The sequence below is a fragment of the Corella eumyota genome, chromosome 1 (assembly GCF_963082875.1).
Source record: "Corella eumyota chromosome 1, kaCorEumy4.1, whole genome shotgun sequence".
In the NCBI taxonomy this organism is placed as follows: Eukaryota; Metazoa; Chordata; class Ascidiacea; order Phlebobranchia; family Corellidae; genus Corella; species Corella eumyota.
Window position 1 is genome coordinate 13688879 of NC_137490.1, and position 13982 is coordinate 13702860.

General features: G+C 31.5%; 4 protein-coding genes across 4 annotated transcripts; 2 read left to right on the forward strand and 2 right to left on the reverse strand.

The window, feature by feature from the left end:
- The first annotated feature begins 532 nt into the window (after positions 1-532).
- On the forward strand, positions 533-2081 carry LOC145764100 (large ribosomal subunit protein uL3m-like). Its single transcript, XM_082575686.1, has one exon. The coding sequence runs from the start codon at positions 563-565 to the stop codon at positions 1736-1738; it is 1176 nt and encodes a 391-aa protein (XP_082431812.1). The 5' UTR covers positions 533-562; the 3' UTR covers positions 1739-2081.
- LOC145764099 (iron-sulfur clusters transporter ABCB7, mitochondrial-like) lies at positions 1855-7575 on the reverse strand. Its single transcript, XM_082575685.1, has 15 exons — positions 7416-7575; positions 6764-6846; positions 6571-6654; positions 6139-6241; positions 5735-5843; positions 5239-5507; positions 4850-5026; positions 4549-4723; positions 4232-4389; positions 3565-3758; positions 3288-3387; positions 3076-3219; positions 2756-2887; positions 2546-2653; positions 1855-2334 (listed from the first exon to the last, which is right to left on the reverse strand). The coding sequence occupies exons 1-15, from the start codon at positions 7548-7550 to the stop codon at positions 2233-2235; spliced, it is 2073 nt and encodes a 690-aa protein (XP_082431811.1). The 5' UTR covers positions 7551-7575; the 3' UTR covers positions 1855-2232.
- A 515-nt stretch (positions 7576-8090) lies between these two features.
- LOC145763712 (protein FAM200C-like) lies at positions 8091-9880 on the forward strand. The gene is made up of 3 exons (XM_082575222.1): positions 8091-8180; positions 8252-9094; positions 9314-9880. The coding sequence occupies exons 1-3, from the start codon at positions 8091-8093 to the stop codon at positions 9878-9880; spliced, it is 1500 nt and encodes a 499-aa protein (XP_082431348.1).
- Positions 9881-10901: 1021 nt separating this feature from the next.
- LOC145764092 (26S proteasome regulatory subunit 6B) lies at positions 10902-13971 on the reverse strand. Its single transcript, XM_082575675.1, has 9 exons — positions 13833-13971; positions 13539-13686; positions 13178-13352; positions 12921-13027; positions 12699-12808; positions 12268-12443; positions 11771-11933; positions 11410-11578; positions 10902-11225 (listed from the first exon to the last, which is right to left on the reverse strand). Exons 1-9 carry the CDS (start codon positions 13866-13868, stop codon positions 11056-11058), a joined length of 1254 nt encoding a protein of 417 aa, XP_082431801.1. The 5' UTR covers positions 13869-13971; the 3' UTR covers positions 10902-11055.
- Positions 13972-13982: the final 11 nt, after the last annotated feature.

The following is a 13982-nucleotide window of genomic DNA, read 5'->3' on the forward strand; positions in this document are numbered from 1 at the left end:
TATTTGTATTAAAGTCAATATTATTTTAGAAATAAACGAGAATTTTATAGAAGAGGGTTAGGGTATGCTGGGGTAATAAAAATTAACTCATTATCGCTCATCAGTTCTTGAATAAATGACAGTAATCCTAAATAAACAGTCAATGGTATTTCCGCGTTTTAGTATTTAAGATTCCGCCCTCTCCTTTTTTGCTTTCCTTCATTTTCCGGTTCCTTCATTTTCCGTTCCTTCATTTTCCGGTTCCTTCATTTTCCGTTCCTTCATTTTCCGTTCCTTCAATTTCCATTCCCTCATTTTCAGTCGACCCACTTCAGCGTATACATTGTTTTTTTAGGTGTCGAGCTAGTAAAAAAATAAGTAAGTAAATTTAAATTAAAAAAATATTTGCCTCCAAAAAAATTTAATTGTTATCTTCAGATTATTGGCGATACGGTCTATTAAAAGTTGCAACATTGCAATTCCAAGGATAAAAATTATTTTTTAACAGATGTAAAAAATTAGTAAATACCTTTCTAAATTCCTTTTTCTTACATTTTCAGTTTGTTTAGTTTTTTTAATAAAAATGCTTCCCATAAAGAAAACATGCTGTCTATCAGATTTTTATGTGATTTCAACATTTGTACGATCGTATCATGGAAATAGGAAATACATGGCTCTTCGAAGAAGAAATTCGCCACGAAATGTTTTTACACCAATCGAAACTTTACATTCCTTAAAACGGGGAGGAAAATATGCCGTTAGATATACTGATAAATATGGGGTGAGATCAGATAAATTTGTCCCTAAACATAAATTACCTGCTCCAAGGTGGAATTGGGATTACAATTTGACAACTGAAAATGCATCAATGTTAAAGTTACTCAACAAGGCAGAAAATCATAATCTTGTAGAAAATTTTGCTGCAAATCCCCTTACAGATGATGACTGGCCATTGCAGGAATGGGAAGTGGGATCAAGAAGGTGTGGAGCTATTGGAATTAAAATGGGAGTGCATCCTTTGTGGTATAAAGATGGCAGTCATGTACTTACAACACTTATTCAAGTCTCAGATTGTCATGTTATTAAGCATTTTTCCACAGATGAGTATAACAAAAGGAGTGCTGCTATGCTTGTTGGTGCAAAAAATGCAAGTCCCTTTTATCGAAACGAAAAATATCATGATTTTTGTATTGAAGCTGGCGTGCCTATTAAAGAAAAATGCTTTCGATTTACCATATCGGAAAATGCAGCATTAAAACCTGGAACCCCTTTAAATGTATCTCATTTTCGCATTGGACAGTATGTAGACTGCACAGCTCAAAGTGTGGGTTATGGATTTCAAGGTGCTACGCAAAGGTGGAAGTTTAAATTGGGTCGCAATTCCAGTGGAAATAAACAGGCTCAAAGACCTACAGGCACGCTTTCCAGCAAACCAAATAATTACATATTAAAAGGCAAAAAAATGCCTGGTCAATTAGGTGGGACCTATGAGTGTACCAGAGGATTAAAGATTTTAAGAATAAACCATCGCTACAATGTACTCTATATCAAGGGCCGAATAGCTGGTCATATTAATCAATTTGTCAAATTACAAGACTCAAGTGTCCGAAAATATCAACCAAAGAACGAAGAAGAGGCTAATAAATTCTGCGGCCCATTTCCAACTAATCGTTCTGTAAAACATGAAGAAATTCCGGAAGAGGATTATGACGATTCTGTTTTTCCCATCCATTCATCCACTTTTCCAGCAGCAAAATAGAGTTAATAAATAAAACTCAAGGATCTATTTTACTAATTTAAAATTTTTTTTATGTGAAAATATGTTGCTAGTTAATATTTCTACACAAAATTAATAGCTAAAAAACAACTGTTGCATTTTTTAAATAAATAAATAAAATATATAAATTTTGAAAAGTATAATAATTATCAAATGTGAACTAAATTATTATTTATTTGGTCTGTAACAATAGTACTAAACCAAAATAATAAGGAACTTTATTTATACTGTTATCCACACATTTAAAAGTAAAATAAATAAAGTACATACACATAAATTTACATAAAAATTGAAATTTGTTATCTGTAAACTTTAAAAAATTAACAAAAAGTAGAGCAAATTAAATATGTGGTGTGCTAAATAAATTTAGTGTAAAAAAATGATAACAACAAACACTGCAATATTAATAGGTTAAAATTTTCCACAACAATTAACTATAATTTGGGTTTAACCAGATAATATGGTGTCAAAAAAAATTAACTATCAAGAGCTTTGTTTTGGCTTTTCCATAACTCAGAATATAGGGAGTTTTTATTTCGTAATAATTCCTCGTGAGTTCCTGTCTCCGAAATTTTGCCCTGTATTTTAAAAGGTTAAAAAATATTCTAAAAACTTTTTCTAGGTTTATAAATAATATTTACTTTCTTAACGAAATAGATTGAAAATTATGTCAAACTTTTACATGGGTAAAAACAAAAATTTAAACAAGGCTTTAAAATTAAATCGAATTGAATAAACAAATATTTTATACAAATAAATATAGATCAACCTTTTTCTAAATAAACTTACATTTTGTAAAACAAATATTTTGTTACAATCCATAACTGTTGATAATCTATGTGCAATAAATATGGATGTCTTGTTGTGTGAAATTCTACGAATTGCTGAAAGAATTCTCTAAAAATAAGTTTAAATAAAATGATTTAAAATTTTTTTTTTTTTTAACGTCATTTAAATTTTACTTTGTTGATATTAATGAAATTTTTTTATTTAAATCACCTCTTCTGTAATTGAATCGAGAGATGAAGTTGCTTCGTCATAAAGTAAAACTTTTGGGTTTTTCAAAATGGCTCGAGCAATTGCAACTCTTTGCTTTTCACCACCTGAAAGTTTTAAACCTCTCTCTCCCACCTTAAAGATGTTCAAAAAATTGCAATCAACACTATAAGTACCAGCTACATAGTTTAATAAAACATTATTAATTCCTTAAATTCGGATTCACATTTTCTAATATTTTCAATTTTTTTTTTTTAAATTTTGACCTTAAAAATAGTTTAACCATTATTCTTGATTTTAAATGTACCTTGAAATAGCCTTACCTGAGTTTCATAACCCTTCGGCATATTAAGAATGGCATCATGTAAATCAGCCATCTTTGCTGCTTCAAATACCATTTCCTCTGATGCATCCAAATTTCCATAAGAAATATTGTGGTATATGGTGTTATTAAATAGCACAGTGTCCTTGAAAAATACATAAAGGTAAAATTATTTAATTTTTGTAAAATAAGATAATTTTAAACGATAATTACCTGTGGAACAATAGCTAAAAGCTTCCTGAGACTTTTCAAATTGACATCTTTCACATTATTATCTCCAATGAATATTTGTCCTTGATAGGGGTCATAAAACCTAAAAATGATATCAAATATTATGGAGATATAAGAAAATAAAATATTTAAAAGTTTACCCTATAAAAATATGCAGTGAGCGTTCAGTGGATTGCCCATCTTGTTTTACAACTTAATTTTCAAAATAAATATATACCTTTTAAAAACATTTGAAAAATTTAATTGCAGTAATTTTAACCTGTATAATAAACGGATTATAGTTGATTTTCCACTTCCGCTGCCCCCAACAATTCCTATCGTCTGACCAGGTTCTACGTCAAAACTAAGTTGATTTAAGATTGTTTTTTCTTTACTATATCCAAAAGAAACATTTTTAAAATGCAATGAAAGTTGTTGAGCGGAAGGGCTAATCATAATACCATTTGCATCATCCTAAAAATATTTTTTACATATTACTGCAATATATATATATTTTTTTGTGATGTGAAAAGGTAAACTGCACGACCTAAACATAGAGTAACATCAGTTACCCGGACCCAGTCATAAGTTGCCTTTGATAATTTGGGATATTATGGAATATAATTCAAAATTATGCTGCTGATTAAGGGCTGTCTCAGCACAAGTTCATACTGTTTAAAGCGCCCTACTCAAGGGCGCTATAGTATGAGAGCAGTAGGTATGAAACCCACAGCCTCATGTAGTGTATATTGAACACATATTTATTACAAATAACTTAAAATAATATAATCTGCAATTTTAAATCATAATTCTGGTAGTTGTAATAATTATTGTTATTTATTTTAATTCGAAAGGTTTTTATTACACCACCATTAAATTTAATACCTTAAAATAAATTGGAATTTCAAATGTAAGAATAGTAAATATTAGATGTGTTAAAAACTCACCACTATATCAAGTGGAGTTTGCATTAGATTAAACATGGTCTGCATATCAATAACAGATTGCCTAATATCCCGATAAACCGATCCAAGAAAGTTTAAGGGAACAGAAAGTTGAAAAAGTAAACCATTTACAAGCACGAGATCTCCAACAGTCATGTGACCTAAACCAAAAACATTGTGGACCCAAATAGTCTAATATTAACCAATTAAAAACTTAGCATTTGGTTATTTAAGACTAGGTAGAAAAATTATTTTTGAATTTTTAGATTTGATAATTAGAAAATATTAAGACAACTTATGTAAATGGTGTTATAAACTACCTTGTTGTATTCCCTGTGCAGCTAATAACATAATGGCAGTTAAACCACAACTAAATATTAGTTGCTGGCCAAAATTTAACATTGCCAAAGACATGTTGGTTTTGAGATTTGAATTCTCGTATTCTTCCAGTACTTTGTCATATCGTTTAACTTCAAATGCCTCATTGTTGAAGTACTAAAAACAAAAAAATTAGGTAAAATGCCCTACTTTACCAAACCCAATAATAATTGCAATTGGAAATAATTAATATCAAAACATACAATAAAATAAAACTCTTACAAATCCTATTTTTGGTCTTACCTTAACAGTCTCGTAATTAAGCAACGAATCAACTGCCAGATTTCCCATTTTGTTGTCAGCCTGGTTCATTTGAACTCTAAACTTTGTTCTCCATGCTGTTATTGATAAAGTCCACAAAGCATATGTGAACAAGGTGCCAAGGGTTATGGCTGCAAATTGACCACCACACTTGTACCACTGAACAAAAAGTAATTTTGGTGATGTAGTTTTAAATGATTCTAAATTTACTGCAAATTTCAACAGAAAAAAAGTGTTTAGTTTTCTATAGTTTATATAATTTTTTACATAAAATTTAAATTTACCTCAAAATTTTACATCAACAAATCATTAAAAAGTGAAATCCTACATTCATTTGGTTGTTTTTTTTTCACTAATTTAATTACACTTACCAAAAGGGAGCTAACCAAAGTAACTTCCAATGCCGTTGGTACTATATTAAAAACCAACGCTCTTAATACAAAATTAATGCCTCGAGTTCCTCTATCAATGGCTTTAGATAAGGAACCAGTTTGTCGATTTAAATGAAACTTGAGGTCCAGTTTATGGAGATGTTCAAATAAGTTTTTTGCTATATTTCTGATAGAGCGCTGTGCCACTTTTGCAAACACAGCATCTCGTAGTTCGCCGAAAAGCGCAGAACCTGCCCTAGCACTTCCATCTACAGATAGAAAAAAAAATTAATTTTGTTTTTTACTGAATTTAACACAACTAATAAGTTTCTGCGAAAAAAACGTTTACTTTAAAATTCAGATTTTTTAAAATTAAAATCATGTTAACATAAGTAGCAGCAATAAATTAATGTTTGTGATTGCATTATAAATACAATATTAATTATTTTGTAACAGGGTACATTTAAAAAACATCGTAAAATATACATCCACTAACATGCCAATATCAAGCAAAACACTGAGGTAAAAACTGCATTCGTAGCTGTATCCAGATTTAATCCCACATCTCCTAATGTATCTACAGCTTTTTTAAACATAAACGGAACCTAAAAAAAAAAAAAACATTTTTTAATAGGCTACCAAAGAAAGATGTGTGCGTGGATTTGATAATAGATTTTAAAACAAAATGTGATGTGCATGGATTTGATAATAGATTTTGAAACAAAATGTGTAATTTAAATCTAAAATATAACATTTTGTATTCACAGGCTTTTTTTATTGACTGTTCAAGCATATACCCACTACAATTACAAAAAAGAAAAAATCTCCAAATATGTTATTTCGAATCCCAGGCTTTGCAAAAGCTTAAAAAAAGTGAGAGTCAGCCTATTTTAGATATACCTGAATATTAAGCAACTTTGCACCAATTAATAAACTGAAGGAAAAGATCACTCTTCTACGAACTTTATTATCACCTTTCGGCCAAATATATGACAACAGAAATCTAAATACACAGAATTTAAAAATTGAAACAGACAACATAGTCATGAAATAAACACACAAAAATTTAAAAAAACACACATTTAAAAATGTTACATATTTGTTCAAATCAATGTAAAGCGCTCAATCAAATTTAACTTAATATAAAAAATATTTTCCATATGCTTGATAAAACAATTTCCTGAGCTACATACACGTAACAAAATTGCAGTTTTAAAAGTTTACATTTCTTAAAAATTGTTTTAAATAGGCAATCCGCAATGTAATTGTATAAATTTTTTTATAACATAAAAAACACTGTACAAAATGTTTACATGCACTTAATGCTATTACCTTAATAACTTTTTCGTTCCAATAGATTTTGATGACAAATCACTGTGATTGTGAATAACATTACCCGCTGGTTGCTGTGCCTTTCTAAAATACAAATTATATTGTTTTTTAATAGTTGTAAATACATAATGTTATCATGAACAACTAAAATTAATGCTACAAATAATCAAAACAATAAACTAGAAAAACTTACCGGATGTTGAGAGAGAAAAATCTTTTCCAAATGTAGCTGTTTTTATAAAACAACTTGTTTGAACTTCCAAATTTATTATAGTTCTACAGAGAATATTTACAAATTGTTAGATACATGTCTAACTTGAAACAAAATACATCAATTTATAGACCAAATGACTTTTTTAAAATGACTTTTCGAACGACTTTTTAGCCTCGGCCCCAATTCAAGTTACCTTTGGCTTTCAATAATTTTGTCCTGGCAACGTTACTCGACCATTAATTTGCTGGTTGATATTTTACCTAAGCAAATGTAATACTGTAGTCTGTAGTTAGTGAAGCTGAAAACTGACTCAAAACATCAAGCACATACATGTTCATTGCTTTTTTTTTGTATATCTTTATCCTCGATGTGGGAAAGTCAAATGCGCGACTTAAACATAGAGTAACATCAGTTACTCCGACCCAGTCTTGGGTTGCCTGTGGCAGTTTGGGATATTATAGATTATAATTGCCCAGTAATTATGCTGCTGATTAAGTGCTGGCTCAGCAGGAGTTCATACCGTTTATAGCACCTTACTTAAGGGCGCTACAGCATGAGATCGGTGGGGATTAAACCTATGACCTCATGTGTGGAAAAAAAAGTAAAAAATATACAAATTAAACAAAATTACATTAAGCTTTGTCCATGTTCCAGGAGTTCGTCTACAAGTTATAGTAATATTTTGAATAAAACGTGGTGATCTTTGCAATCCAGTTGTAATGTACGGTTTCAACAATGAACATTTATTAAGCAGAACTAAAGACATTATAAATTAGACCTAATTGCCTAGACTAGACTGCTTGAAAACAAGTAAAAATAATTCTATGTGATTCTAAGTTAAAAATCACCTTTTAAATAAAATTTCAAACGCAAATTTACGTCACTCTAGTACCTAGGTTCTTAACCTGTGTTCGACCGAACCCCGGGGGTTCGGCGAGGCAGTCTCAGGGGTTCGGCGAAGGTAACACAACACCTAAGTATATTTATAAACACAAGTAGTTTAACAGATTTAACCGGAATTTCATTTAACTAATATTTTAACAATTTTATACGCAAAAATTTTATGAAAGATGAAAAACTGTATTTTTCTTTATTTTATTAAATCAAAACTAAAGAATAGTCTGTACTACATGTCATCATAAGAAAATTGCAGGTGTACGTTTATGGCCGTTTAGTTCACCACACTTGTATAATACATTGACATCAGCAATAGGCTATTTGCGCTGCAGGCAATACGGTGCGCCCAGTAGTCGACTTGTGACTGTCGTGAGCGTATGTAATTTGTAAATTTTTTATAGTTAAAACTATGTCAAGCAAAAAAAGGAAGTGGTCGGACGAATACGTACAGTATGGTTTACATGCATTACGGATTTTGATGAAAGTCAGCGTTCTCAGTGTATGATTTGCAATGCCTAGTTGAGGAATTATAGCGTAGCACCGGCAAAACTAAGGTAACACTTCCTAAAGCTGCATGGAGATGGTAAACACAAGAACACAACACTTGCTGAATTCAGGGTGAAGAGAGCTAGATTTGACGACAAAGGTACTTTGCCTGTCCTTGGCTTTGCACCCATTGACAAACCGGTTTTAACAGCATCATACGAAGTTGCGTACCTTATTGCAAAGCAGGGTAAACCACACACTATTGGTAAAACATTGGTAAAGCCAGCTGCGTTGAAGATGGCAAATATCATGCTGGGTAAAGCTGCTGAAAAAAAGTTGTCCCAAATTCCCCTTTCAAATGACACCATCAGCAGCAGAATTGATGACATGAGCCGTGACATTTTGGCTCAAGTCGTTGCAGATTTGATTTCAAGCCCAGCAAAATTCGCCCTCCAACTCGACGAGAGCACCGATGTCTCCAGTCCAAGCCAGCTTGTTGTGTTTGTGCGTTATGTAAAAGACGACATCATAAAAGAAGACTTTTTGTTCTGTAAACCTCTCACAAGAACAACTAAGGCAGCCGACGTGAAGAAACTTGTGGATAATTTTTTCAGAGACAACAATCTTTCTTGGAATATGATTTGGAGCTCCAGCAATGCTGGGACGAAAATCTGGTTTGGTGCGCTGATGAAAGCCAATGTATCACACATTATTGTTACACACTGTGTTCTTCACAGACATGCATTGGCAGCGAAGACCTTGCCTCCAAAACTTGCAGAAGTATTAAAAATTGCAGTGGAATGTGTGAACTATGTGCGAAATAGTGCTTTAAAGCATCGCATTTTCAAAGAGTCGTGTAATGAAATGGGCTCTGAATTTGAAGTACTTTTGTACCATTCTAATGTTCGGTGGTTATCCCGGGGAAAGGTGTAAAATCGTTTTTTTGCTTTGCGTGTTCAATTAGCCACGTTTTTGCAAGAGCACCAACATTGTCATGCAGATTTCTTAACAAATTTTAAGTTCATTCTCATTTTGGCATACATGGCCGATATCTTTGGTGCTCTCAATCATCTTAATCAACAAATGCAGGGCGGTGGGGTCAACATCATCGAAGCTAAAGAAAACCTGAAGGCTTTTTAAAAAAAGCTACCGTTATGGAAACGACGAACAGAAAATGATAACTTTGCAAACTTTTCTTTGCTGGATGACTGTATAAGTAAGGCCGAGGACGTTCCCAGTATTGGAGACATTTCTGTACCCGGAGACGTAAAACAAGCTATTACCATGCACTTAAATGAGCTTGCAAAGTCTTTTGACGGATACTTCCCCACCAAAGAGTCATATCCAGCATGGGTAAGACAGCCGTTCACGTTTAGTATTGCGACAGCAGATGTCAATGATGAATACCTCGACGAAATCATTGAACTGCAGCAAAGTCAGGTTCAACTGCAATTCTTCAGAATATCAACACTCTCGACGTGTTGGTGTCATAAAATTAAAGCGTACCCTCTTATTGCTAAGAAAGCTTTCGAAATACATGTACCGTTTGTTACAACATATCTTTGCGAGCATTCCTTTTCAAGGATGGTAGACATAAAAACAAAGAAAAGAAACAGGCTTTGTTGTGAAAATGATATGAGAGTGGCACTTGCCAAGATTAAGCCTCGGATTTCTAAAATTGTCTCTCAAAGGCAACAGCAAAAGTTACATTGATTTGCAATACATATTCATAATGTTTTTGCGTAAGATTTACATTTTGTTGATTTTGTTCTTTAAATACAGTGGTTCTGTGTGCAAATGATGCATAGTTTATATTGTGCGCTAATACAATATTTCGTATGTTTTGAATTTGAAATTTTGCTGGTATATTTAGGTGTAACATTATTTTATTTATTCATAATATTTCCAACGATAAAGAGTTCGATGACTGTAAATAAGACTTTTGCGGGGTTCAGTAACTTTGAAAAGGTTAAGAACCACAACTCTAGTAGATAATGACGTAACAATGGTAGAAGCGCTGCTTCTACATACGGTTTTGCAATGTTTTCTTTTGCGCTTTGAAGTTTTATGGTGAGTTTCATTTAATTAAAAGTTTATTTTAGTTTAATTTGTATTCTTGTTTGCCAAATCAAACCTAGGAATAACGTAAAGAATTGGTTAAAAAACAATCAGACTGTTAAAATTTACCTAAAGCGCAAACGCGATTTTGTTTGGCAATGTATGCTAGCAATTTCTTTTAGATAAAGGCAAACCAAAGTGTTAATTAAATTACAAGTATGTTTTTTAAATCGTTTTTTTGTTATGTAAGTACACCTAACATTTTAATAAATCGTAGGTGGGAGTAACTAAAACTGCCCGACTTCCAGACCCGTGGCTGTTTAAATGGAAATGTAAAATCGCCTAATTTAATTAAAATAAGCATACCATCAGAAACTTATTGCTATTTGCCCTATTTATAACAATTTATGAATAATAAGACCCGTAAATATTTTTAAACCTTAACAATTTTACCTAATCTCGCTTTTAAGATAACTTTGAAAGGATGTGTAATTTGATTGTGACGTCATAATCTACTAGAATGACGTCAATTCGCGTTTTTACAAGAACAAAGTTTTAAACTAAGATTGCAGACTAACTATACGACCAAAATTAATAAAATTTAAAACATAAACTAACAACTACATATACTTTAATTTGAAGTTAAGTTGTATGACCCAGAGCCATACTGTTTAAATATAGTCAATATTTTATTTTGATATTTTAGCAGCTTGCCATAACATAATGTGTTAACAATTGCCAAAATAAAAGTAAATTTTGATACAAAACGTTCTAGAACAAAGCATTTAGTTGAAAGTGAACTTTATATTAAGAAAAACAGGAAATTTAATCTATTTGTAGAACTCCATTTCTTGCTCATCTTTCTTCATTTGTGTTTTGTATGCTTTTTCGAAATCTTTAGCAAGAACGATGTAGCGATTTTCTCGCACAGCTAACATACCAGCTTCTTGGCAAATAGCATTAATGTCAGCACCTGAAATTTTGTCTGGGCGAGCAACAACTAAAATCATAACATGAAAAGTTATTTCTGGATTTTATTAACTTTAAATTTTTTTGGTAAAATTGACTACATCATCTACACATAAAGTCCTATTTATGCCCCCCAAATATTCCTAATTTATCTATGCCAATCTAATGTGTTGAGAAATGAAAAAACAACTTGTAAATTTATATAACCAACTTACAATCTTCCAAATCAATTTCATCACTGAGGTTCATCTTTCCAGTAATTGTGGAGAAGACAAGTCGTTTCTGTCTCCGATCTGGAAGAGGAAACTCAATTTTTCGATCTAATCGACCGGGTCTTAGTAAAGCAGGATCCAAAGTGTCAGCTCGATTCGTTGCCATAATTACCTGCATTAAAAATATGGTACTTTATTTATGTTAACCTAACCCCAAAAGTTGTAAAAAAGGATCCGACTGTGTAAGATTAAATAAAAATGTGTCAACCCCTAAGGACTTTTTTCATATTTTCCCTTTGAGTACACACTTCTACTCAACCCTTTTTAGTTTGCCCATCTAACCTCAAATGTTTAGCAAATTTACCTTAACATTGACAGTTTGGTCAAACCCATCCATCTGGTTTAAAAGTTCAAGTAAAATTCTTTGAACTTCTCGATCGGCACCTGTTTGTGCATCAAACCTTTTCGTAGCTATGGCATCGATCTCATCAATAAATATAATTGCTGGGGAGTTTTCCTTTGCAAGTCTACAAAGCAATACTAATAGTTAGGTAGTGTTGAAATTGAAATATCTTTCTGGACAAAAAAATCCTATGAATTAAACATTACCATATTAAAGAACTTAACAATTCTTCATCAAATAAAAAAATTTTGTTTAAAAACAATGGATTTAAAAAATAATAAAATAAAATACATAGCTTACATAAGCAATTCTAATACAGTAAACAAGCAAAAGGCATAAACAAAATAGACGCTCTTATTATAATATAAAAGGTATATCCATTAAGTATAATTTAATACCTGAAAACCGTACACTAAAGTCTTACGTACAACAATTATATTTCTTATGCCAAAACTCACCTGAATACATCTCTGACCATCCTTGGACCTTCACCCAAATATTTTTGTACAAACTCAGAACCAACAACTCTAATAAATGATGCAGTTGTGTGATGAGCAACAGCTTTGGCCAACATTGTTTTACCACAACCTGGAGGTCCAAATAACAACACACCTCTAGGTGGATCAATTCCAATCTGTTATATAAAAGTTGAATTAATTTTTGGAGTCATTCCGAAATAGGATTAAACAAAAACTTATGTTCTAACAAAAAAAATTTCCCTACTGTTGGATCAGTGTCTTTTTAGAATATTCCCATAAATATTAGCAAGATGTGATAACACCCTGGGCTACTACTTTTATAATGCTAAGACATTTAAAATAACTACCAGACTAGTTTAGTATTTGAAATCATTTAGACTGAACTAACTATTTTTCTAATATTCTGTTACCTGTTTGTAAAGCTCGAAATGAGTCAAAGGTAATTCAACTGCTTCTTTTACTTCTTGTTTTTGAATGTCCATTCCACCAATGTCTGAGTAAGCTACATCAGGTTTCTCATCTTAATATAAACAATAATAAATCAGATAATTTTAACCTAAACATCATTGACAGGTATATACTTAGATTATATATTGTTTATAGTAATTTAATGGATTTTGTGAAGAACTTACCTGCTGAAAGCATAGTGATACTACTATCTGCTTCTGGGGGTAAAACATCTACTAAAGCATTGCTGTGTTTGTGCAATGCCACTGATGAATTTGGTTTTAACAGCTCCCTATTATAAAATAATTATTAAAAGATAAATTAAGGTCTTGCTCTTGCCAGTATATAAACCTACACCACAAGTTAGGTTTAGTAGTTATTTGTGCCTTTTTGAATAAATTTCAAATTTTATCGATGCCATAAATGAATTTAAAATATTTACCTATCAATAGTGCTTAATATCCGAACATAATAATTTGATCCGGTTGTTGATCCCACAATAGCATTGTTTTGATCCACCGCCTCCAAAAACTGACCAATCACAAGAGGAATACTTTGAATCCGCTTAACTTCTTCTTGAGCATGCAAATATTCTTTACGCAAATTTTTCATTTCATCTAGAAAATAATGTAATACCTTGTTAAAACAACGAAAATCTGAAGTAAAATAAATTTAACATTAGTTACCTCGAACACTATTAGCATTAAAACCAAATACATTTTTAACATCCTAATTCTATCTTAATTAAACTACAGAAAACTGGGGATATTTTAGTGTTACAATTTTTAATATTTATTTTTTACCTTTTATATATTCCTCTTGTACTCCCAAAAATTCTAGTTGTTTTTGAAGTTTCATGTATTTTGTGTATGGGTCCTCAATTCTGTCTATTTCAGTTGTACTCAACATTGATTGCATGGTATTAGGTCTCGAAATTTCAGAGGTTGCAGGCTAAATCAATGTAGTTTAGCATTTATTATAATTTCTAGTCTGCTAGTTGACTTGGTTCTTATTAGGTGGTAAAAAAAATTTAAAATATGAGTCTATCTACGATTTACGCAAGTTATTTATTTACATTTCAGAAAAAAATGATTTACCGTGACAGGTTTATTCAATACAGCTACTTCATCCATATCTTTAAACCAAAAATGTGTTAAAAATTGACGAGCCTTCAACTGAATTATAAACAAAACTTAAAAATATTTTATAAATTTAGAAAATCGTTTCTGTTTTGCACTGTCATTAAA